Source organism: Maniola hyperantus, chromosome 23 (assembly GCF_902806685.2).
Source record: "Maniola hyperantus chromosome 23, iAphHyp1.2, whole genome shotgun sequence".
Classification (NCBI taxonomy): Eukaryota; Metazoa; Arthropoda; class Insecta; order Lepidoptera; family Nymphalidae; genus Maniola; species Maniola hyperantus.
In genome coordinates, this window is record NC_048558.1 from 9,860,112 (window position 1) to 9,887,006 (window position 26,895).

Below are 26,895 nucleotides of genomic sequence, written 5' to 3' on the forward strand. Positions count from 1 at the left end.
AGTACTTCCAGCGTTTCTTTCCTTATTTGCACTTCTGTCTTTTGTTCCAGTTCAAAACGTTCCTTCCCATATATGGGACAGTCTAAGAGTAAGTGTAACACCGATTCCTCGTTTGCTGGGTCGCAGTCGCAAGCTGAATCATCCTTGCACTTGAATCTTTTTAAATACTGCCCAAAGCCTCCATGTCCCGTCAGCACTTGAACGTGAATCGGTGTTAACTTAGTCTTTCTGACAACTTTGAATGCGCCATAAACGTCCGGGAAGAACAGCCTAGTCAAGGCCGCCGTTTCACCATTTTGGTATCTTTTGTTCCAAGTCTCTATAGTTGTTTGTCTGATGGACTGTTTTATGAATGACAAGGGACACTGGTCGTAGTTGGGGGCAGTTTTCTTTTTTCTGGCTGCCTCCTTAGCGAGGGCGTCAGCTCTTTCATTGCCCTCAACTCCGACATGTGCCCTTATCCAAAAGAGCCTAATCGTGTTTCCCTTTTCTCTTAATAAAGTCAAATTTTTTCTAATTTTGAATGCCAAAGGGTGAAACGTGCCCGGATTCTTAATGCACTCTAAGGCTGACCTTGAGTCACTGAGTATGTTCACGGATGGTTTGTTGCTTTTTAGGACGTACTCGGTAGCTTTGTACAGTGCGTAGAGTTCGGCTTGAAATACGGAGCAGTAGCGTTCCAAGAGAAATTTACTACTCCGTATCTCATTACCATCTTCCCAGCATGATAGCGCTGCACCAACTTTTCCATCAAGAGCCTATGTTATAAAAGGAACCTAAAATCAAAATTTCAAGTAGGTATCTAACCCGACCGATTAATGTGTGTTGATAAAAATCAGTCAGTGAGGTAAAGTAGTCTTTTTCTAATTTATAGTATAACTAGCTTATGCCGGCGACTTCGTCCACGTGGACTACTCAAATTTCGAACCCCTATTTTACCCTCTTAGGGCGATTAGGGGTTGAATTTTCAAAAATTCCTTCTTAGCGGAAGCCTACATAATAATAGCTATCTGAATTCTGAATGTCAAATTTCAGCCCGATCCGGCCAGTAGTTTGAGCTGTGCGTTGATAGATCAGTCAGTCAGTCACCTTTTCCTTTTATGTATGTGGATGGCAACCCTAGTGGTAGACAAGGCGAGGTGCACCTGCCTCGCGGCGCGCGTCGCATGTCCGTCCGCGTCCGTGGCAAACGGCAATACCGCAGCTAGAGGTATCTGTTGCTACTCACTACTCATGTGTATTAGTTAGTTAGTTATACTGATTGTCAGCTGCAAGCCTCCGAGAGTGCGATTGCGAAATCAAAAATTAACCAACCAAGTGAACGCACAGGTGCCGCACATTCCACATTGGTCATTTTCTATCCTCGAGACTAATCTGACTCCAACTATTTATCTTTTAAGGGTTCTGCTTCGAATTTCTCTTGTAAGGCTCTGCTCTCCGTGGTCGCCCCAAGTCAAGCGTAAGCTCATGCTGTTCCTAATTACGCTAGTCATACACGGTCAAGTTTGCAGCGGACTTGAAGCGGCGCCAAGTCAACTGATAGCCATACACCGTCAAGTTTATTGCACGCCGCTTCAAGTCCGCTGCAAAGTTGACGGCAAACTTGATCGTGTATGGCCAGCCAGCGTTACGGGCGGTACATAGAGTGAGATGGCGATGTTTTTGATAAAGCAAATTAACGTTATTATTTTGAAAACTAATCAGTACTTTTAAATAATCCTCGTCGTACCGAATTTCCTTTTTGAAAGCATACAACTAGCTTTTATAGCATTTTAAGGTTTTTTAGGTTTCATTTAAACCATCAAAGGTTTGACCTTTGGTACTGAAGGCAGAGTGAACTAGAGTGAGGGAGCTCTCGGTTTTATCCTGAATCGACAATATCCATAAGTACTTATGTACCAATATTATAAATACGAAAATGTGACTGTCTGTCTGTCAGCTTTTCACGGCCTAACAGTTAAACCGATTTTGATGAAATTTGGCACAGATTAGCTTGACGGACATGAGCTACTATTAATCCCGGAAAATCAATGAGTTCCCATGGGATTTTTATAAACCTAAAGCCACGCCGACAAAGTCGCCAGCATCATCTATGGCAAATATTAGACTATGGTGTGGTGACGTGAAATCAAAGAAAAATAGGGCTACTTAGGGCTACCTGCGTTAAATGTACTAACATTTGACGCCTGCCAGTGACGTGGAAGCGTCGACGTTTTGTTAGTTGGTAGTTTCCCTAACCGTCGTGAACTATGCTGAAGCCTGAAGGTAAGAACACTAAGATTCAAATGGAATTAGGGAAATACACATCTATACCTAGCCTTTGACGTAACAAAGACATTTTCCCGGAACGGAGCGAGTTCTGCCCGGGGTCAGCAATGTTCTCATCCTTGCTCGGACACGCAATCATTTTTTGTTCGCCGCATTTACACACAGTAGCCTACGCAGTACGCAGAGGTTGCACTAAACTAACTTTCCTCCTTGCTTTAACTAGCGATTAATTATTTATCTGTACTAAGTGCATCACGCGACTTCGCTTAAATTAGTCTACTTAGTAGTCTAATTAGTATACTTTGTCCGCGTGGATTTAGGTTTTCAAAAATCCCGTGGGAACTCTTTGATTTCCCGGGATAAAAAGTAATGTCTCTCTCCAGGTTATTAACTATACCCATGCAAACAATCACGTCGATCCGTTGTTCCGTTGCGACGTGATTGAAGGACAAACCAACAAATAAACACACTTTCGCAGTTATAATATGTAGTGATTGCTCAAATAAAGAAGTGTTAATATTTTCAGGATGTAGGTATGTGTATATGTATGCGAGTTTATTGCTCCTTAACCTCCAAGTGCCTAAACAGACAAGTATGGGGTATCGTTAGAACCATTATATCATGCCTAGTGACGATAATTTTTTTGAAAAAATCAATATGGCCGCTGTATGGCGCCATTTTCAAATGTATTTTTTTACTTTTTAGTTCGTTTTTAGCAAGACGTTACTTACAAAATGTTACTTTTTTTTTTTTATTAGGTAAGTAGGTACGACGTGTTTTAGAACCTTTCACACCGGACACCGACCCATACAAGATCTCATTCGCGACTGGATTAAAGTTACACGAGAAAACCCGCGAGCGAAAGCTTGGTTAAACTAAACGGATTACATTATCACACAGTTTATGTTATAAATACAGTTAAAGTAAAAGTATATAAACTGACGTAACAGCTACCTAAATAGTTAGTTGCAAAGCAATAGGACTTTAGAACGGGTCTAGAAAAAAGTGTTTTATTGTCATGGAGTCGGAGTAACTACCGAAAAATTAGGAATGTGGAAATGAAATGAATTGGTTCCGCGTCTTAGTTCAGCGGCGGCGGGCAGCGGGGCGTGGTCAAACACAACGCCCAGCGGAAACTTCTCCATTGCGGCCCTGAAAAGTTATAATACACCGAGGAACCGTATACCGAAATCTAATCGCGTCGCTTTGCCTTCGGCAGTGACAGAGTGAACTAGAGTGAGGAAACTCTCGGTTTGATCCCGAAATCGACATCTGTCAAATATTAAGCTAGGGGTGACGTGAAAATAAATAAAGATACCTAGTCGTTTCATAGCCTACCTAACGTCAAATGTAAGTAACATAACGGTTGCCAGTGTAGGTGAAGCCTCGACGTTTTGCTACAAGTTTCATAAGTCGTGAACTGTAGCAGTGTGACGTTTTCTTTCAATTACGTTTAGTTTTCGTAGAGCGCACCCCGTCTTAGGCCACATCATCACTTTCCATCAAGCGCGATTGTGGTCAAGTGTACCTATACACCTACCTACAGTAAATTTAAAAAATGCATTTTTTATAATGTAGCTCAATTTCGTCTACATACATCTATGTACGCTAAAGCAAGCGCGCAATTAAAATTGGTAATACTGAATTTTTTACTTAAATCAAGGACATTAGGGTCCATTTTACTCTGACGTCATAGTCTTTTGACGTTCAAAATCAACGCTTTCACGACGCAAACTGTACGCGTCAGCAAGTACGACGTTTTCCGTCGCGCTTTGTTTGTGTCTAAGTCTTTAATTCCAATAACGGTAAAGGCAAAAAAATATTAACAAAGGGTTTCGAAATAGACGGAAGTTTATTTTAGAACCTAGATTTATATAAAGATAGTTTTTATCTGTAAGCCTCGATGTTTTAGCGGTGGGAATAGTATAATTTAGTTTTCCTTAGTTTTTTATTTTTTTATTCCGATACAATAATATGTTAGCCCTCGACTGCAATCTCACTTGGTGGTAAGTGATGGCAATCTAAGATGGAAGCGGGCTAACCTGGAAGGGGTATGGCAGCGCCAGGCAAATCGTGTCGCTTACGCTTTTCTCCGAGAATATTTCTACACTCGTTTAAATTAAGCAGACTAGGGAAACTACGGAGTTCGGTAACTGTTAACTGTTAACAGGCCTTTTCTCGGTAGTCATTGCCAGCTATCATTTATTTATTTATTCTTGGGCCAGCCGTTAAGTATCTACTCAATGGATTGTTAACGAAGTATGAATGAACACACTGTACTGTATTGTATTGTACACCACAAAACAAATAATTACAAAAGCAAGTTTAGTAGGTCGTTATCACTGGGTACGGGTAGCGGGTAGCGATCCCTTCCGGGCAACCAAATGCGTAAAAGAACGTAGTTATAGGACCTAACTAATTTATTATCCTCTCTAAAAAACTGGCCAAGTGCGAGTCAGGCTCGCGCACCGAGGGTTCCGTATTACAGTCGTATTTTTTAATGTAAAGCTTGTGCTAGGAGTAGGTACGACAATAATGCAACGGGCGGGGTTGGACCGGTTAACCGTTGAGAGGTAGAGCCATAGAGGCTTCGTACATAAATAGTTAAGTATCTAGGTAGTTAAGCTGTCTACACGTATATATATATATATATATATATATATATATATATATATATATATATATAGAATAGTCGCCCACATGTACATCCATACTAATATTATAAATGCGAAAGTGTGTCTGTCTGTCAGCTAGACTTTCACGGCCCATCCGTTCAACCAATTTTGACGAAATTTGGTATAGAAATAGCTTGGATCCCGGGGAAGGACATAGGCTACTTTTTATCCCGGAAAATCAAAGAGTTCCCATGGGATTTTTAAAACCTGAATCCACGCGAACGAAGTCGCGGGCATCATCTAGTATTATATAAAACGAGTAAGTGGGAGTACCCTAAGGTTGCAAAAAATCAATGTAATTGGGAGGCCTTCGCATAGTTCATACCTACTACATCTACATACCTAGCAATTAGTTTAACTACGTCTCCTTTAACCGCAGTGTGTTTATCTTTTCATAATAACTATGCCTTAACTAAGTATAACAAACGAAAGACGGATTTGTCTGTGCATAGTGCATACAGCTAAACAGATAATATACAAACCAACGCGGTGTGGTTGTAGTGCAGGTAATAAGATTGTATATATATTTTCTTTTCAGAGTTCCGTAGGGTGTCAACGGGACCCTATGGCCAGTGGCGTGCACAGGTTTGAAGCCAGGGTAGGCATTTGTTAGCTAGGAACCTGTTTATTGGCAGGTCATAATGAAAAATATGCATTGAGCTATTACAACTGGGGTAAGCAGTGCATTTATGCCTCTATGACGTGCACGCCCCTGCCTATGGCTAGGCTCCGCTGTCCGCCCATCCGTCTGTCTGTCAGCGGGATGTATCTCATGAACCGTAGTAGACAGAGAGTTGAAATTTTTACAGAATGTGTATTCCTTTTGCCGCTATAACAACCCCCATCGGCGGTGTTCCCACTACATTACAACATGGGGTTATTCAAGGGGCGGACCAACAGATTCTTGAAAGGCCGGCAACGCATCGGTGGTTCCTCTGGTGCTGCAAATGTTCATGGGCGGCGGTAATCACTTAACATCAGGGGACCCGCCTGATTGTTATTTCTATTTTTTTTAAACAATAAAAACTTCAAATGAGCACCATGAAAAAACAAAACTGATACGAACCGAATACAGATGAGTGCACAAACGCCCTAAGAATGGATTTTCAGAGATTCCATCCGAGCGACGCCGGGGCGGATCAGCTAGTTCAGCCATAGAACTGTTGGCCGTGTTCTGTTCTGTTCTGTTCTCAGCCATAAAGTAGCCCGCAAAGAGCCCCGCCTGATTGTAGGTAGCTACATGAGTTATTGCTCGCCGACCCGCCCCGCGCCCCGCGCCCCGCGCCCCGCGCCCCGGCTCTGCTCGAGCGGATTTTCTGTACTCTATGTACAGTACCCGTAGTACAAGATTTTACGTCTCACCAAACCAAACCAAATTCGAGAGTCGAAATACTTCCGCGTTACAGTAAACTGGATCTTAAATGCCTTGTTTGTCTACACTTCTACAGCCAGCGCTCCAAGCGGAAACATTGCGAAATGAAAATCAGTGGCATTGAATATTTGACTTCAATTCAAGGCTGTTTAGGTCCATTTTACTGTAACGCGGAAGTATTTCGACTCTCGAATTTGGTTTCGTTTGGTGAGACGTAAAATCTTGTACTACGGGTACTGAACTACACACGAAAAAATCTTGGAATCAGCGGCGGGTTAAACTAAGCGTTGATCTTTTAGTTAGTCAGTTTCCCAGTCAGTTAAACTATGCTCCTAAAAATCGCTCAAGTGCGAGCCGGACTCGCACCAGAAGGGTTCCGTACCGTCGTACAAAAACAACACTTTTTAATTTTTGTAAATTTTCATGGCGGCCATTTTGAAATTTCTATTAGTGTTGTTTGTATAATTTCTGTTATAGCGGCAATAGGTATACATTAAAATTAAAATTTCAACTCTCTACGTAGGTATAATGATCCACGAGATACAGTACGCTGTCAGACAGACGGATGGACAGACAGCGGAGGCTATAGGATCCCATTGGCACTTCGGGTATGGAACCCTAAAAAGCAGCCTATGTCACTTTCCAGATCTTTAATAATAAATCACAAAAAAAATCGCGTAGCTCCGAAACCAACAAACACAGTCAAGTCTCATATGGGTAGTGGTGGGTATACGCAGACGGAGCCGCGCGCGTCCGCTAGTCCGTCACAAACGGTCATTAACTTGGGACGTGTGTGTTGTGCAGGTCCCCGCAGCGCGGCATCGATCGCGCGACCTCTGCCGAGCGCGGAGGATCACGGCTGACGGCCCCGAGCGCGCTACGCACCGACCCAACTGCTGATCCGACCATGTTGACCAATCAACACTGAGCTATGCTCTGTCGCTCCTCTAACAAACAAACAAACCCTGCTGCGCTGCGCTTTGCACGGCCGTCGCGAAACGTGCTGGCTCGGCACCATTGCCCACCTCGCTCAGTCTTCCATCTATCTCACTTGCACTTGCATAAATATTTTTTTTATTCGGGACCATAGTACACTGTGCAAAACAGAGAAACATACAGTAATTTTTTTTTGTCAGGTGTCTTATTGTACTGTAAGGTACTCTGTGATGATATCGACAGTTCAGAGGCCAAACTCAAAAGGCTAGAACCTAGAGCCGTTAAAGCTAGTTACCATAAAATTAAAAATTGGTCCTTATAAAGTTAGGTAATCAGTAAAATAGCAATCTAAAAAACTCAAAGTCTAAGCATAAGCAACTCGCAAGTGCAGTTAAAGTAAGAGATAAACAAAACAAGATGCTAAAATTGCGCTCGGCTTGGCTTGCAGTTGACGATGATGAGGTGTATGTCGGAGCGCGCTTGTCTAGACTCTAGAAAAAGTTTATTCACTCTTGCCTTGAAGTTATCTAGGTTATACCTACGTGGTAAGAAGCACGAACGCCGGAAGGGTATTCCACAGCGTTTCGTATCAGAAACGTTGAGCAAAAATGTTTCGTACGAGTGGATTGGAAATTGGAAATCTTATTTGACACTTAGGAAAGGCTGTACGCGACGCAAAAACGATCTACAACAAACGCACTGATATACACTTAGTACCCTTCCTGTGGTCGGGACAAAATGATAGAAATCAGGAGCCGTGTGTAGGTCGGAGTGTAAGTTTGTCCGCTGTGTAGCGCCTAGTCGCTCCTCGCTCGTGGCACGATAGCTGCTCCTTCGTGCGCGTCCTTTGCTGCGGCGCGCGGCGCCGGCGGTAGCGTGCCCACTCAATGCTATCGGCACGTGACGTCACCACGACACTCTTCTAAATATTATACAATGAAAAGCTGACTAACTGACTTATTTATTATTATTATATATTATTTGCTCTCACGCCCGTGTACAAAATAGATACATATAAAAGCCAAAAAGTTTATATTTTTATTATTATTATTTATTTATTATTTAATTAGAACGGTCATAAAGCCAATTACACTAATTAAAATACGAGTACAAACTAACATAAACATACTTACAAAAATTAACAACTTAAAATTATAAATTTTAAAAAGCAAAATTATAAATTTTCACAAAAGTGCAAGATCTGACCCATGAGGTCAGCCCATTTGTCAGCAAATATGTAATATATATTTGATAGCTGTAATTAGAGGGTGCATAAACGCAGCAGAGCTTGTTGTGTAGTTCAGAGCAGTCGATCACACCCCTAAGAATTTTGCAAATTGTACCAATTTATCAAAACGCACAACTCAAACTACTGGACAGATCGGGCTGAGGCATGCAGGTGGCTATTATGACGTAGACATCCGCTAAGAATTTTTGAAAATTCAACTCCTAAGGAGGCATAAGTAATTTATTAGTGTGACAGATAGCGCTTTTCGATGCAGTGTAAAATGGAAAGTACAGTGGTTCTGACTCGAAACTATAGTTCTCGACAGGTCGAGTCGTGGTCGAGTCTCCGACTGCCAATCGGGGTATGAGTCGGGTGGAACGCCCCTCACACCCGCACGTCACCCGCACCAGGTTGGCGCAGGGGCTGTGCGGGTGTTCCCTCCCCGATTGCCATCGCGACCTGTCGCGTAGGACTATACGTTTGTCTGGAGCGCACTACCAATATGTATACCTCTCTAAAGCGGTAAATCTAAATCTTTGAAAAATGAGTGGACACTTGTTGTTGTTAGTTAAGTGCTATGTAAGTAGATATAATACATATAATGCGGTGTATGACCTGTGTGTCCGTACGTCTACGTAGGTATCACAGATACGGCAGGATTGTTTTCAAGGCCTCGCCGCGCTAATTGTTGGACTTTTATTTTTCTTTCGACTCCTGCTTTTTGTTGCGTCACCACTCATAATACAGCCGCGTGGCGGAGCACCCCACGAATCTACATTTTCAATTATACAGCCCGTCTCCGCAATTCGGCCGCGTAATCTTTTAATCGTAGAAGGGATAAGCGCAGAAAAGGCTGATAGAAAAAATATTCAAGTGCGTTTTTATTCATGAGTTTGGCGACAAACCAGTACCTACCGAGTTTGTAAAGTTCACGAAAACGAATTGATATTCAGCGCTCCAAGGGAGTTGATTGATTAAAAATTGTATCGAAACTGACGAAAATGTTTGCCATTAGGCCAGCGTGGCAGACTATGGCCCAAACCCTTTTCACTCTGAGAGGAGACCCGTGCTCTGTAGTGAGCAGGACATGGGTTGATGAACTTACTACACACTTAAATACAAAAAAATGTTAGGTTTTGTTATGGATACACACACAGTACTACACAGTAGGTACCGACGAAAGGAAACGTGTGCAACGTGATGTAGAAGTAGTAAAGGCACCGCTCATTTGCATACGCTACGCACGGACACGGACACGGACACGGACACGCCACTACAACACTACTGGAAGCTTTCGATCATTTGGCTCTAAGTAACTCTCAGTATCATGATCAACCCATCACCGGGTCACTACAGAGCACGGGTCTCCTCTCAGAGTGAGAAGGGTTTTGGCCATAGTCTACCACGCTGGCAGACTTCACACACACCTTTGAGAACATTATGGAGAACTCTCAGGCATGCAGGTTTCCTCACGATGTTTTCTTTCACCGCTAAAGCAAGTGATATTGAAGCAGTGGCGTGCAGCTCATAGAAGCATAAACGCACTGCTTACCCTTATTGTAATAAATCAATGCTTATTTTTCATTATAACCTGCCGTAAAATAAGTTCATACCTAAATGCATACCTTGGCTTGAACTCCTGTGCACGCCACTGTCAGTGGCGTGCAGCTCATAGAAGCATAAACGCACTGCTTACCCTTATTGTAATAAATCAATGCTTATTTTTCATTATAACCTGCCGTAAAATAAGTTCATACCTAAATGCATACCCTGGCTTGAACTCCTGTGCACGCCACTGTATTGAAGTACTTAATTAAACCGCACATAACTCCGAAAAATTAGAGGTGCGTGCCCGGGACCGAACCCCCGACCTCCGATTAGATGGCGGACGTCCTAACCACTAGGCTATACAGCTTAGAGCAAACACATAGTTTCAATTTACAAAGGACTTCACCTTTACTGTGTTCCTGGAAATGGGCCTCACTTCAAGTCTTACTTTACATTCTAGTTTTTGTTGGTGACTATTTTCGAAACTTAAACCGTACTATTTACGAAACTATCTACAGCTAGCGTATAAGTAATTCGTATAATTCAAAAACAGCTTCTGAACCTGTTATTTGTATTCAGTAAAGTTGGAGGAGAAGGCAAGGGACGCAGTTTTTAGACAATTTTACGTTATTTTTATCGTTTCTGCGATTCGAACCATTTATATTAAGAGGTATTCAATGAAGTATTTATTTATCCAAAGAATAAGAAATAGGTACCTACAATTATGTTATAGTTCTTGGTAAGTCGACGTGTACAGAAAAGGAGCGAATAATGTATGTAGAATTAAATAATGAACTTATTTAATAAATAAGTAGTACTTTTAGTAAGTTGGTAGGTTTAAATAAGTGTGTAGTATAGTTTTATTATAAGTTTAGTATAGATATAGGTGTATGAAAATATTGTAGTAAGTTAGTGATGTACATAATGTAAGAGCGCCACCTCGCCAACAAACTGGCCCACCAGTTGGCCACCTCGCCAACAAACTGGCCCACCAGTTTGGCGAGTTAGAAATGTAAGAGCTATGTAAAATTAATAAGAATAAATAAATATTTAAAAAAAATTAAAGGTCAAAGAGCGCGCTTCTTAATTTGCAGATCGTAATTAGGTACTTTTAAGTTAGCTAAGGAAAACTAAAGTATAGTTATGAGCCGACACGAGTGGTAGCCGGTAGGTGCGCGGCAGAGTACGGCGTGCTCGCGCGCGGCGGCGCGCGGCGCGCAGAGCACGTCGCAGTAACGAAGCGTGCAATTATCCGCTAATTATGTGCGCACCGCGCCAACGCGCGCGAGCGTCGCCATCGAGCCTAAGCACCATTTTATTTTCAAAATACCAATAGTTTCAAGAGCCTCAATACCTCAACCGGTAAAGGAGTGGACTGAAAACCGAAAGGTCGACGGACGGTTCAAACCCCGCCCGTTGCACTATTGTCGTACCTACTCCTAGCACAAGCCTGACGCTTAGTTGGAGAGGAAAGGGGAATATTAGTCATTTAACATGGCTAATATTCTTTTAAAAAAAAAAAAAAAAATTTAAACAGGTCAAGTGTGAGTGGAACTTGCGCGTAAGGGGTTCCGTACCACTACACGAATTAATTCGTCTAGTAGACAAGATAGACACAGCAACATCAAGGCGATAAAATGGTGGCGCCCGATAAGCAATTCAGCACCGTTTACGTGGGAGACTGTAATCACTACCCATACTATAAATGCGAAAGTGTGAAACGAACTTTGCAACGGAGCAACGGATAGACGTGATTTTTCGAATGGGTAGGTATAGTTAAAGACCTGGAGAGTGGCATAGGCCATAGGCTACCTTGTATCCCGGGAAATCACACGGGATTTAAAAAAAAAACCTAAATCCACGCGTATGAAGACCCGCGCATCAGCTAGTTTTTATTATTTGTTATTTAATTATGGAGTAATGTACTGCGATCGGATATTTAAAACTTGTATATATGCAGTACCGCTTTTAATAAGATATGGATGAACCAAATAACATTGAGGCAACCACAAAAATATTTTTTTTAGAATCTCAATACAATTGCAAAAAACAAATAAAAATAAAAATAAAAAAATAAAACAATCGTAGGTTGAGCGCGTGTAACTCCAAAGTTACACATTAGTACAGGGATCTGGAATATCACAGACACAGATGTCTGTATCTAGGACGTGTGTACAAAATTCTGTTGATTTTGATTGATTGAGGTCTTTTGTATGGGGCCACCCCTTGGGTCTGTATTTGCCATGACAAAGGCCAACACGTATTCTGTGAACTATCTATTGACTGCTGAAGCTTGGCTCCTGTGAGTTGTGACAGATGGACAAACAGACAGTGGAGGATTACTAATAATACCGAGTAAGGATAGTAGGTATCTTTACACTATAGCAATAGGGTCCCGTTTGGGGCACCAAGGTAGTGGATGTGGTGCAAGTCCTTTTTGAAATATCGTTTCTTGTACAAGTTAGTCCTTTTTATCGTTCCGTACCTCAAAAGGAAAAAAGGAACCCTAATAGGATCACTTGGTTGTTTTTAACCGACTTCAAAAAAAGGAGGAGGTTCTCAATTCGTCGGAATCTTTTTTTATTTTTTTATTTTTTATTTTTTATGTATGTTCCCCGATTACTCGAAAACGCCTGGACCGATTTTGAAAATTCTTTTTTTGTTTGAAAGGGTATACTTCAAAGTTGGTCCCATTTCAATTTGGTGAAGATCTGATGAACATCTTCGAAGATAGATACTGGAACTCCTGAACGGATAAGAGTAAATTGCTCGCGATCAGTGTAATAGCTTAGTAAACAGTAGATTTTTAACCAGTCATAGCATAATTCCATGGGGCCACTAAAAATTGTGAAATAAATTTTTTTTACAAAAAAAATAAAAACCGACTTCGTTACACAAACACTAAAAATTGAAAAATAATTTAATTTATATTATAATAAATATATATTAGCTTTAGCTGCGCGAATCGTCTAGACTTCATATTTTTATGGGACTCCACAATGGCACCTCATTGGCACCGGCACCAAAAAGTATTATTATGGAACTATATTAACTCTTGTATACATAATATATTCGGTAATAAATTAAATTATTTTTCAATTTTTAGTGTTTGTGTAACGAAGTCGGTTTTTATTTTTTTTGTAAAAAAATTTTATAAGTGTAGGTAAAAACACTATCATGAAAATTATAAATATACTTTGTTGTCTGTCTGTCCGTTGTCTGTCAACAAAAACCATTGACCTACAATCATGAAATATGACAGGTAGGAAAAATCCAAAAATTTGTGGTTACATCACCAAAAAAAAATGTGTTCACAAAACAATAAATTTACTAAATGACATGTATAGATGGGGCAGTCCGCATTCACTTGCAGTGTTCTACATAAAAATGTTACGTACATATTTTGTACGATGGTACGGAACCTTTTGTGTGCGTGTCCAACCCGCTCGACCGATTTTTTTTAAATCATCGCTCGGTGTTGTGGGCAAGTGAAGAAGACTAGTAGTACCACAGGTTAACTGAGTACTTAACTACTGGAAACAATTCAGATTAAACCTTTTATATAAATTCGCAACAGCGAGGTAACCAGACTATGAAGTCTCCCTCCAAAACTAACTAAAAAAGTTAGAAAGTTTGTACTATCTAGACTAATTTAATATTCAAAAACCGATTCGCCCACGCGGTCTGCGTATGTTACAGTTTATAATATATTTGCTGCTATAAAGCGAAGCGGGAAGCTGTGTTATGTGCGTTTTAAGCGATTAAATATCACTTGCCGGTGAAGGAAAACATCGAGAGGAAACCTGCCTGAGAAATCTCCATAAAGCTCTTAAAGGTGTGTAAAGTCTACCAATCAGCACTAGGCCAGTTTGGCAGACTAAGGCCGAAACCTTCTCATTTTGAGAGAAGACCCGTGTTCAGTATTGGTTAATCATGATGATGACGATGATGAATCCTGAGCTCGAATACGAAACATTATTATGTACACGCTCTACAGCGCACACTGCAGTTTAGATGATTCGCAGCCACTATGTAGATATTTGTATTATGGTAACCCTTTAGAAGCGGTGAGGTGACCAAGCTTTCTGTAGTCTCTCAGCACTCTCAGGAATAATAAACAGGACAAAGTTAATAGTGGCACTGTGAGTGTATTTTGCCGGACAGCTCGTGAAGTTCCAGCGAAAAGAACAAGAATGGGGGTAGTTCGCTATTGCCCTTGACAGCTCGAACTTCATCTCCTCCAGCACCGCAGTCCCGTCGTGACCACGACCCGTGCTATTGGGTTGAAATATCGACAAATAAAAACATCAAATTAATCGTGATATGTACCCGTTATATACATTAAAATATGTCATTAAACCACGAAATAAGCTTAAAATCATGAGAGAAAACTGACTAAAACTGCATCAAGCCTTCTGTTTTGCAGTTAGCTTGCACTCTAAATACAAAGCATCTGCATGGACCCTTGCCCGATATCTGCAGAAATGTCCCACAGAACGTACGTTTAGTGATGGCGACCCTCAGCCGGTACGCGACGCGCAGAGCACGGAGGATCAAGTACAACGACCCAGTTCTGCGAGATAACGAAGGGCGATATCGACGTGACGCCCTCCCCCAGTGCCGCGGCGCGGGAGGAACGACGACACTCCACCTAGCAGCTAGTCCTACTGTGCACTGCGCTCCGCAATCAGCACGACCTCCTTCACAATAAGAGTACACTACAGTTACAAGAGTCGTCTCGACGGATTGACGTCCAGAACCGGACATAGGTCTCTTGCGTCCCGGGATCGAACCCCCAATCCGGTATTTGACAACTATAGGTAGACCAGTGGCCCTACCGCGGTTGTTTGACAGCTACAATGTCACGATCGCAAACATCTCTGATTGGTTAATGCTCGCTCACTATTGGCCACAATGCATTGTTGCAACAAGAGTCGCACAAATTCAGCCAATCAGAACAATTGAGATTATAATAATGATTGATGCAGGTTTTAGACAATCGCCCTACAGAATCTCATGAAATGAAATTCCAAAGTTAGCAACACTGTACTCTGTGAATATCCTATGTACATAGTAGGTTCTGTTTGTGCGATTTTTGTTGCAACAATGCATTGTGGCCAATAGTGAGCGAGCGTCAACCAATCGAGACCCCGGTGCGCGATTGCCGTAGAATGACAGCTACAATGTCACGATCGCAATCACCTCGGATTGGTTGACGCTTGCTCACTATTGGCTACAATGCATTGTTGCAACAAGAATTGCACAAATTCAGCCAATCACAACAATTGGGATTGTAATAATGATTGATGCAGGTTTTAGACAATCGCCCTACTGGTCTATCTATCTTCTTAAGAAATGTCAAAACACGCCCTTAGTATGCGAGCTTCTGTGAAATACTGGCAAGTAACGTCACAACAATGATTTGACGTGCTTTTTTAGTTCAATCGATAATTTACTTGGACGATTTAACCTATGGACTTGTAACGCGCCTAATATTACGAATAAAAATTTCTGTCACTTTTGGTGCGGGACGAGGAAACACTACATAGACAACTTGACACACTCACTCAACAAAGTTTTGTGTCATTATTAACACACACATATCTAAATCTTCAACACTACTACATTTTACGCACACTAATAAGTTATATACATCAACATACAAAGACATTACGAGTGTAAGACAGTCAAATTGATTTGCGATGCTACCGTATCGATATTTTAAAATATATCGATAGTTTTTCAGAAACAAAAGTAGAAGTAAGAATTTATTACTCGTATTTAATTACTTCAAACCAGTGTTTGGTCAGCGTAGCGTATTCTTGCATACATTCACCTCACTTAATAGGTAACTATCCCAAAAACTAATAATGCAACGTAAAAATAAGAAAAATATTTATTTAAAAAATATGCACATACTTTTTTACTTATTTTATATCATTTTTAATCTTTTGTATTTTTTTATATAACGAATTTTCATTTAAATTTCGATAGTGAAAATGTGCTTATTAATGACTTATATTATTATATAATACAAATAAACCTGACCGCGCAAAAGCCTACCAAACATAATTAGTAGGTATATCAATCAATAAAATGTTTTTTCTTTCCAATCAATCATTTATTTATTGCACATTGGGTTTACATGGTAATTCCAATATGGTGTACTCTTTGTCCAAAAAAATTAAATGTAAGTTATTAAATATAACACGTATTGCCCTTAAATATAACACGTAGTGCCCACTTCATTTTAAAGTGGGCGTCTTTAGGAAATCTGTAAAAATAAAACGATTATGATAAATTATTACCTGATCCTCATCCTTGAGAAAGGTACACCTTTTAGCTACATATTACCCAGTTCAGAGACACCCTACCCCGTTTCGCGCCTATCACTAAAATTGCGTTGCTTTAATTTTTTTTTTAAATGTATTAAGTACGTGAAATCACAGAAATCGACCAGTTTTATTACAAGTATAGGTAGCGAAAAAATTGTGGTAATTAATAATAACTATTCTTTACTTGACTTTAAGACGGTAATTTAGTCGTTAATAATAAAGAAAATGTTTTCATCGATATCGATAATCGAACCGCAATCACTATCGTACTACTACGTAATTTCATGCTGTTCACGCGTATTCAAATTTTAACCTAATTTGTATATATCGAGGGTTGCAATTGTTTAGAAAAAACAAAATATAGTCTCGTGAGGAGTGTGACTCATTTCTACCGAATTATTACGTACTCAATTACTGAATCGGTAAAGTTCTCGATTGTTATTTTATTATAATAATTTATGTAATTTAATTTATAGAAAGCGTTTATTACACCAAAAATACTTACTTATGAAATGAAATTCCATCTTTTTGTAAATTTGATGTGTTTGATTTGTTCTTGCACTCACTAACGGCACAAACAGGCATTTTTCACCCAGCGTGTAAGACGTCGTCACACATCGAAACGATTCTGACAATGACAAAATCGATTCCGCAAACAGTGTTTATAAACGCAGTGGATTAAAAATCCATTACTATTGACAGAGGGGAATAATCATGCGAGGCGCGTCCTTAGGTTAAATCGTCCAAGATAATTTAAAATAGTTATTACACACTAACAAAGAATGTGGATTTTACGTATTTTGGAAGACATTCTATTTAATAACTGACTGAGAAATTTGATTTTTGACACAGGCAAAAACTGTACTCCGCAAATAAGACGCGGAAGTCAATGCCAATGTTACACAAAACTAAGCCTCGATAGCTCAACGGTGAAAGGAACGGACCGAAAACCGAAAGGTCGCCGGTTCAAACCTCACCCGTTGCACTATTGTCGTACCTACTCCTAGCACAAGCTTTACGCTTAATTGGAGGGGATAGGGTAATATTAGTCAGCATGATAAACTTGGCCAATATTCTTTAAAAAAATAAAAAATAAAATTGCTAAGCTTGAGCAAATCTATTATTTCCTCTAAGCCTCCGAAAATGTGATTACGTTCCGTACAGTTAGGCACATAAGTAGTTCCTCCTTGTAACTGGTACCGATTTTTTTACCAACGCAAGAATCAGAATCGTCATGACTTTTTTTAATAAGAAACTAGAAAAACTACTCAGCCAAAACCATCGCGGGGTATCCTCCACAATTGCTAACAATTGACATGCTCGGTTGATTGAGTTTATCAAGTTATTAATACCGGCCGTGCTAAATCTATATTCGACAAAAAACCAGTCAAGATGAGATAGTTAATTGTACCAATTCATTCAACCTTAACGTGAAATAGCGAACAGCCTCCGTATTAGGTGGTTTTGGAATGGGTAGGTTTGAGTTTTAGAAACAGTAATCTCCGAGTCTAATGTCATCCTCATAAACATCAATTTATCACCGGCTCCCTACTGAGCACGAGTCTCCTGTCAGATAGTACACCACGCTGGCCAAGTGCGGATTGGCAAACTTCACACATCTTTGAAAACATTCAAAATTCAAAAAAAATATGGAGAACTCTCAGGCTTGCAGGTTCCTTCACTAATGTGCTAGGTAGGTACGTTTTAGTTTTACAATGATACATCCTCGTTAAAAGAGTTCAGAAAAGAGTTGGGTATAGGATTATTCTGTTAAGAAAGTCTCAGTACTAGCTCGCAGTTAGGAAGAGAGCACGTAAAGCCATCGGTCCTGCGCCGCATCTCTCCGGTCGTGTCGGATTTCCGCCCCATCGAGCTATGAGAGAGCACCTGTAATTGCGCACACATTTGTACAATTACCTCCCGCGCAGTGGCGTATCTGTATGGAGATTGGCCGAAACTTGGTCAGGCCAACATTGTGTAAGGGCAGACCTTTACCCAGCAGTAGGGCATGAGCACTGAGCAGGCGGATGCTCGACTGACTGGCACGTAGCGCGTTACGAGCTGACGCTAACAAAGGTGTGACATTTGAGACGATCGCACACATTGTGACCTCGAGCCGTCATCTCGCCATGTACACGTGCCGACAAGTTGTGCGCCGACATGTGCCAACCGAGCAGTCCTGAGTTGGAACCTCCTACATCGAGTGGACTGCGACAACTAGCAACTGCGGTACAATGGCAGCTACAATGTCACGATCGCAATCACCTCTGATTGGTTAACGCTCGCTCACTATTGGCTACAATGCATTGTTGCATCAAGAATCGCACAAATTCAGCCAATCAGAACAATTGAGGTTGTAATAATGCCTGATGCAGGTTTTACGAAATCGACCAGCTTATAAAGTAGGGGCTACAGGGGACTCTTGCCACACTCTTACAGAGGAGTTCATATTATATTACTACCAGACCAGGGAAGATAGACATTTCTTCATCGTCATCAAGCCCTCGCCAGCTCACTACCGAGCACGGGTTTCCTCTCAAAATGAGAAGGGTTTGGCACTTAATCACCACGCTGGCCAAGTGCAGATTGGCAGACTTGAGCTACCTTTGAGAACATTATGGAGAATTCTCAGGCATGCAGGTTTCCTCACTATGTTATCCTTCATTGTTAAAGCAAGTGATATTTAATTGCTTTTAACGGAAAATTAGAAACGCGTGCCCGGGATTGAAGGCCGGACCCCGACTAGAGAGGCTGATGTCTTAGCCACTAGACTATTACCGCTTGCTAATTGGAAGTTAAAGCAGGTGTATACAAAGTAAACAATCGCTGGTCGCACCCATCCGATCCGAGTCCGCGAAAACACGGATACAAGAAACTCGGATATTGCTTACGCACTAATCTGATCTCTCCAAATCCAAGCTATTCAGTGGACATCTTTGACATATAGCTACGTCATATGTCCGATTTGAACTCGGATGTCGGAAGTCGGAGCCATAGTGCGTAAGCAACCATACAAATACTTCTATGACTACTTCGGAACGTATTTTCACGAATTCGGATCAGTGCGTAATCGCCCTTTATTATGCTGCAAATATTCATGGGCTCGGTCGTGACTTGATATTATAGGTGAGCCTTTCGTTTTCACGCTAATTTAATTTAAAAAACCCCCCATAGTCAGCCGATTTCGCCTGCCGACCATAGTGGAGTGTCAAAAGATCGTATGTTTGCATCGTAGATACTATACGTGTCAGTCGCTATCGACGTGACTCGAGAAGAACGTGCGTATATCTACTCAGGTACAGACTGTAGCTGTCACGATTTATGTCGAGCTTAGCATTTAGCTAAAGCTCAGAGTCAGTCAGCGGGCGATGCAGAGAGCTGTGTGCGGAGTTTCTCTGCGTCATCCGTGAGGAGATGAGGAGATCCGCAGTCATCAGAGTAACCGACATAGCTCAGCGGGTTGCAAAGCTTCAATTGCAAGGTTCATAAAACCGATCTAGACATTGGACTACCCAAGCTCTGGAATTACGACCTCGCACCAAAAAGCGCAGCAAAAGAAGACCCCCACTAGGTTGACAGACGACATCGATCGAGTCGCAGGGGGACGCTGGATTCAGGCAGCGCATGACAGTACCGAAATTAATGTACGGAGATATCAGATTTGTAGTGTTGTCCCTGTCGTTGAGACCAACAAAACGTCATAAAAGTATGTGTGACGGAGACAACGCTCTAAGTCGAAATGTCATTCTAAAGGGCGATGTAAGATAGAAATACCAACCGAGCATAGCCGGGGCCAGTCAGCTAAATACTTGTTTACTGTTGTATCTAGTTATTAGTATCGTCGTACAAATGTGGAGTAATTCATTCATACATACATACATTCTATTATTATTCCAATTATTGTAATGGGATGGTAATTGAGCAGCTTACATCAGTTATTGAACTTTTATCTGTTATCAATGACGTATACTTTGTATTCATTCATAAATCATTATTATTGGCCTATTTTTAGTCTTAGTAGCGGCAGTTAGTTCTTCAAGGTTACTAGGTCATTAGGACTGAAACCTGTACAATAGGTGAATCGTTAATTATATTGTTACATTCATTTCTATCGGATTTCAGTCCGCTCCTTTAACTGTTGAGCTATCGAGGCTTCTTGGCCAGCGTGGTAGACTATGGCCAAAACCCTTCTCACTCTTAGAGTAGACCCGTGCTCTGTAGTGAGCTGGTGATGGGTTGATCATGATGATTCATTTCTTGGTAAGCATTATAATATATGCTCAGTTGAAGAAGAAAGAGTATTAGAGAGAAAGAGAAGAGAAAAAGAAAGATTTGAATCTCACACATTGTTATTATGTACACAAAATGAAATAGAACAAACAGAAATCAATCAACAAAGATAATCTAAGTATTAACCTACAAAAAAATTATTTTAGGTTTTTAAATATCACGTGGGGACTCTGTAATTTTCCGGGATAAATAGCCTATGTTCTTTCCCGGGATGTAAGCTAACTCTGTACCAAATTTCATCAAAATCGGTTAAACTGTTGGGCTGTTAAAAGCTAGCAAACAGACAGACATACACACTTTCACATTTATAATTTGTATAAATTTAATTTTAGTTTATTGATGGATAAAATCCAAAATATACTCAATAATAAATAATCCATACTAATATTATAAATGCGAAAGTGTGTCTGTCTGTCCTTTCACTGCCCATCCGTTCAACCGATTTTGACGAAATTAGGTACAGATAGTATATGGTAAGCTTATGGTATATGGTATAAATGGTAAGGCATAGGCTACTTTTTATCCCGGAAAATCAAAGAGTTCCCACGGGATTTTTAAAAACCTAAATCCACGCGGACGTAATCGCGGGCTTCATCTAGTACTTAATAAGTAAATAGTATTCTTTTCATTTTTCCAAAACATGAATAAGTTAACTTAAATAGTTGATTAGTTTAATATGAAAGCTTTTATGAAAGAGTGAACCATCATTTTACCACATACTTCATTGTATGACTGTGTATTTGAATGTTGATTTATGGCTTACAGAGAAATCACGGCTAATCTGAATTTATGTTCTACTCATTTTTATTAGCCTCTTTATTAGTGATAATATGCGTAGTGATCCTGCATGTATGTTGCCACTATGTGTTATGTATGTGCTTCAGACATCTCGCTATATTTACTACTTAGTAACTACATATATAACTAAGTGCCTATGGTTTCCCATGACTCACCAGTTGACAGCAACTGTGTGCTTGGTACAAGTTAGACATCATTAACACTAACTAGGAATCTTCACTTGAGTCTACATTTAAATAACTAACTAAATACTAACTTTTGTCTAACTTTGTATAGCGGTGGTAGCCTGGGGATTAAAACTTCAGTCGCCAATTCAGGGGATCCAAGATTTGATCCAAGACACATTCCTCTAACTTTTCACATTGTAAAGTACGCGGCAGAAAGTAGTGTACATCGTCCTTTAGAAGGTGATAGCAGATTTGTAGGGCATTGTCTATCGTTGAGCCTGACAAAACGTCATATATAGGTATGAGTGACAGAGACAACGCTCTACAAAGCAGTGCAATGCCATTCTAATGGCTGATGTACATTACTTACTGCCGCATGCTGAATGTAATATGTGTATTTTATACAATCAAATATCACTTGCTTTGTCAGTAAAGGAGAACGTCGCGAGGAAACCTGCATGCCTGACAGTTCTCCATAATGTTCTCAAAGGTGTGTGAAGTCTGCCAATTTGCACTTGGCCAGCGTGGTACACTAGCCCTAAACACTTCTCATTCTGAGAGGAGACTCGTCCTCAGTAGTGGGCCGTTGATCATAATCATTATGAATTTATTATTTTGCTTGTTAAAATTTTTTTTTTTTTTTTTTTTGGTTTATTTGAAAGTAATCAACAGCGTAAATACATAATTATTATTTAAATTTAAATCTAGGTATAACAGAAGGCCAAAAGAGATTACTTAAAATTATAATTAAACTATTTTAACAGAATAGAGTTAGAATAAATGTAGGTATATACAATAATAAAATAAAATTACAACAGTGTGTGTATGATTGTATGTGTGTGTGTATGCGTGTGTGAGTGTGTGCTTATGAGTATGTGTGAGCGTGTGTGCATTTAATTTTAACAATTTTTGTAAGTATGTTTATGTTAGTTTGTACTCGTAGTTTAATTAGTGTAATTGGCTTTATGGCCCTTCTAATTTAATAATAAATAAATAAATAATAATAATAAATAATGATGGTAAGTAGTTAAACTGCAGTAGGCGAGAAGCCCCATGTGGACAGCTTCCTTAATCTGATGGAAGATTGTTGACTGTTTTAACTTTTACATCAGCCTGATATGCTAACTTGAGCAATACCACCAAGGTAAGTTCCTTGCCATCTTTTTTCTAAAGTGGCTAAGTGAATTATTACCAGAAAACATGATTTTAACTAAAACTAGCTTATGCGCGAATTCGTCCGCGTGGACTACACAAATTTTAAACCACTATTCCACCCCCTTAGGGGTTGAATTTTCAAAAATTCTTTCTTAGCGGATGCCTACATCATATTAGCTATCTGCATGCCAAATTTCAGCCCAATCTGTCCAATACTTAAAGCTATGCATTGATCGATCAGTCAGTCTGTCAGTCAGTCATTCATTCAGTAACCATTTCCTTTTATATATTTAGATATTTATGTTATGTGTAGTTATATGAACTAAAAAAGTTTGGTATGTAGAAACAAAAAACTAACTAAAATCCTTGATCCTACATAGCATTCTTCTTTAGAAACATCAACTTTTGAAAACTTTGGAAACATCAACTTTTGAAAATTCCCATGTTTTTTTGGCAAAAGGATGGCAGTTCTACAGGTAGACAAAAAAGGGTTATAAAGTTGTAAAGTAATCAGCAATTCAGTAACTAATTGCTAGTTTTACACATTTGATATCTTGTTAACTACAAATTACTTCATTATTTATTTCAAATGCTACTTAAATAGTTATGATATTATTATGTGTCTTGCAATTTACCTTTTAGTAGCCATTAATAAAGAAACTATGCATGCTGTCCTATTATGAACGTATTGATATCCAGCAATAGGAGAGAAACAAAATATTTTCATAACTGTGATCATTTTTGCTTTTGTAGAAAAAGGTATGGTTATTGAGTTAAGCTTAATAAAAGCACAGAGAAAGTTAAGTAGGTACCGTACTATGGATGTTTAGGTCACAGGTGACTTTACAGGTTACCAATATGTAAGTGATAGCCTAGAAGCTGTGATGAGCTGTGTGCAAGCCTAGTGGTTAGGATGTCCGCCTTCTAATCGGAGGTCAGGGATTCCATCCCAGGCATGCACCTCAAACTTTTCAGAGTTATGTGTGTTTTAAGTAATTAAATATCGCTTGCTTTAATGGTGAAGGAAAATATCGTGAGGAAACCTGCATGCCTGAGAGTTCTCCACAATGTTTTCAAACGTGTGTGAAGTCAGCGTGGATTTAAAAACCCTGTGGGAAATCTTTGATTTTCTGGGATAAAAAGTAGCCTATGTTCTTCATCAGGATGCAAGCTATCTTTTTATTATTATTATTTTAATAGACTAAGCAGCTTTCGCTGATGTGTCTATATCAGAATTGCTTCGAGTTTTCCAAATTTATTCTTGAACTGGTTAACAGAACCAATATGTGACCAATAACCATATGTGAACAACTCTGTTGGTCAGAAAGTGTTTTAATGGGTTTGATGATGGCAATTGATATTGTAGCTTCATATCATGTCCCCTAAATCTAGGATTTTTGTACCAAATCTAGGGTCTTTGTAATAAATCTAGGATCTTTGTAATAAATGTCATTAAAATTGATTTAACTGATGGGCTGTGAAAGGCTAGCAGACAGACAGACAGACAAACACCCTTTTGCAATGATAATATTAGTATGGATATGGAAGTATGGATTACGATGTACAATGATGTGTTTTACAATGTTTGGATGGAGTCGATTTGAAGTTATTGGGATTGTAGTGTAGATTAATTGCACTTCTACAACTGGCATAGCTAATGATGAACTAATTTAACTGGCAAAACTGTCAATACTAATTCTGTTACACACAATCTCTTAAATGTATTCCATTTCATCTCCTTCAAGGCTTTCCTTATCCCTTCCATTCCCGTGGAAAAAGCTAACACTAGATTTAAGCCTATCAATTTATGTCACAGTTTAGAGATTAGTGCAGGTACAACAGAATTAGTCACAAAATGCAGTAAACATTGATTTCACAAGGATAATCCTCTTTTTGTATATCAAGTCTTTGTTTTATTTTACAAACAGATAACTTTAGAGATAACTATTAAGATTTTAGCGTTTTAACTACCGTGAGTGATTTCCATTATAAATACTATCTGTCCCGGCTTACTCACGTGTGTAGTCGACGTTAGCCCAACTAGTTTCGAACCCATCCGGGGTCCTTTTTCAAGGGAGTCCGGATGGGTTCGAAACTAGTCGGGCTAACGTCGACTACACACGTGAGTAAGCCGGGACAGATAGTATTTATAACTATTACGATTATTGTGTTTACTTCTGAGATTTGTCCATTCAAATCATACAATATGAAGCAGTCACAAGTTTAGTTGTGCAAAGCATGTTGTTACCCTTAGGCTCTAACAGTCACATTTGCTACCTATCACATTCATGTTAGGTATTGTTTATGCGTTGGTGTCAGATGAGTTTGATGCAGGTTTAATAATAAACTTCTACATTGGGTGGTTGCGGCAACCAATCCAAATTTTCAGGCACCAATTGAATATTTTTAGTCATTGTTGAGTTTGTTTCCTTGTTTCATGTGCTAGGTACATCTACATGCAAGCCCTCCATGTATGACACGGTAACAACTAGGCAGACATCACCCGGGTACTGAGTCAGCTGTGTGCTGCGCCCAACCACAGTGGATGCTGCTTTGCACGCTTACTACCACTAAGTCATTACCAGTTAGCTTCCAACTGCTGCATCGGACGGTCACACGGCTCCTCGCTCCTACAGAGCCAGCTCACAACACACTGCACACATTGTGAGTCCACACTGCTCTGCCAATCAATACTGCAGCACTGCAGCTCCCACTGTCTGCTCCACAACACTCTCAACACACTGTTGGCACAAATCACGACCTAACCTCAAAATGCACACTTTAATTGAACAATTTACAAACACAGATGTTTGGAAACTCATTAATTTTCGTCTCGACGTAAACACTCGTCGGCTGGCGCACTGTTTCACAAAGAACGCGGATCGGAACCGTGTGTCGGGTTCGCGTTATGGATTCGTGGGCAAATGCTTTGTTTGAGTAGGTACGTATTACAGCCTTCGCTGCACTATACGTGTGTAGACTGTAGCGCGCACGTTAGCTATATGTTGTGTGTAGGCACGGCGTGCGGCCGGCCATAGCTCGCTCGGCCGTCTCGTGAGCGCCAGGCGAGCGCCGAGCGGCGGCCGAGGCCCCGAGCCGCACAAAGGGCGGCACGGGCGCCCTGGGACAAAAACTGTAAACACGGGCCTAATGTACGACGCTCGCTCGCGCGGCCGTCCAGTCGCGGGTCGGGGTGACACTCGTCGCGGTCACGCTCGGCCGCCGCGCTGCGGATCGCTATCGGCTGCACCCTGCCGCGCCGTGCCCTCGCCTCGCTCTCACGGACGATCCGATCACCGAAATGGCGCAACGGCGCGGAGGCCGTGACGCCGTCGGCCGAGAGAATGTCGACTCTCCGCCGAGGCGCAAACGACCGCGCCGTTTCGCAACGAGCTCGCGGGGACCGAAATAATCCCCGCGCGCCCGACGCGGGACGGAACGGGAGCGGCTCCTGGAGTCGGACACGCGATACTCACGGCCTGCCCGCTCGCAGCGGATCGGCGGCGGCGTCCATGGCGCGCCCGGGCCCTGGCCGCGGCCGGGCTCCGGCCGTCGGCCGAGCGACGCGACACTCTCCGATCTCACTCGGAACACGCCGAGATATACCGTCGCACCATCTCGACGACACTACACTTCACCTGCACTCCGACCGCGACGCTTTAATTCGCGTATAAACACTCCGCGAACGGTGTTTTGTTACATCGGTGGACTTTTCTTTGAAAAATCAATATACATTTTCCCAGAGTTAGATAGGACGAGTCGATGTCCAGCGCAGGTTATGTGCGTGAAGTTTGCAAGCTTTTTTAGCGCACCGGTGTTACCATAATTTTTTTGCCCATTTTTTTGTCGAGTGTTGTGATTTTTTTTAAACTGATTTGTGATGCACTTCGGGTTGGTCTGCGTAGCATTGGGTCTCTCGTAATGACCGCATGCGTGCTACAGTGGCGCCCCGCTCTCGTTTAGAACGGCGCTGATATTCAAAATGGCAATCTAGATTCAAATAATGATAATAATTGAGGATATTCTGTTGTCCTGTGTCGTGGTCGCCGCACACTATTCGGGAAGTGTCGGAAATTAAATTGAGGATGTAGGGGAATAAATAAATACACCTAACTTGGTTTAT

The 26,895-nt window shown here is 40.8% G+C and overlaps 1 protein-coding gene across 1 annotated transcript in view; it reads right to left on the minus strand.

Annotated features, from left to right (window-relative positions):
- The window catches only part of Tdg (Thymine DNA glycosylase), a 104,779-nt gene extending 78,138 nt beyond the window's left edge, over nucleotides 1-26,641 (minus strand). Inside the window, exon 1 of the mRNA XM_069506666.1 lies at nucleotides 26,249-26,641. Coding sequence (XP_069362767.1) covers nucleotides 26,249-26,286 — 38 coding nt within the window. The 5' untranslated portion in view covers nucleotides 26,287-26,641. The remainder of the gene's footprint in view (nucleotides 1-26,248) is intronic.
- Nucleotides 26,642-26,895: the final 254 nt, after the last annotated feature.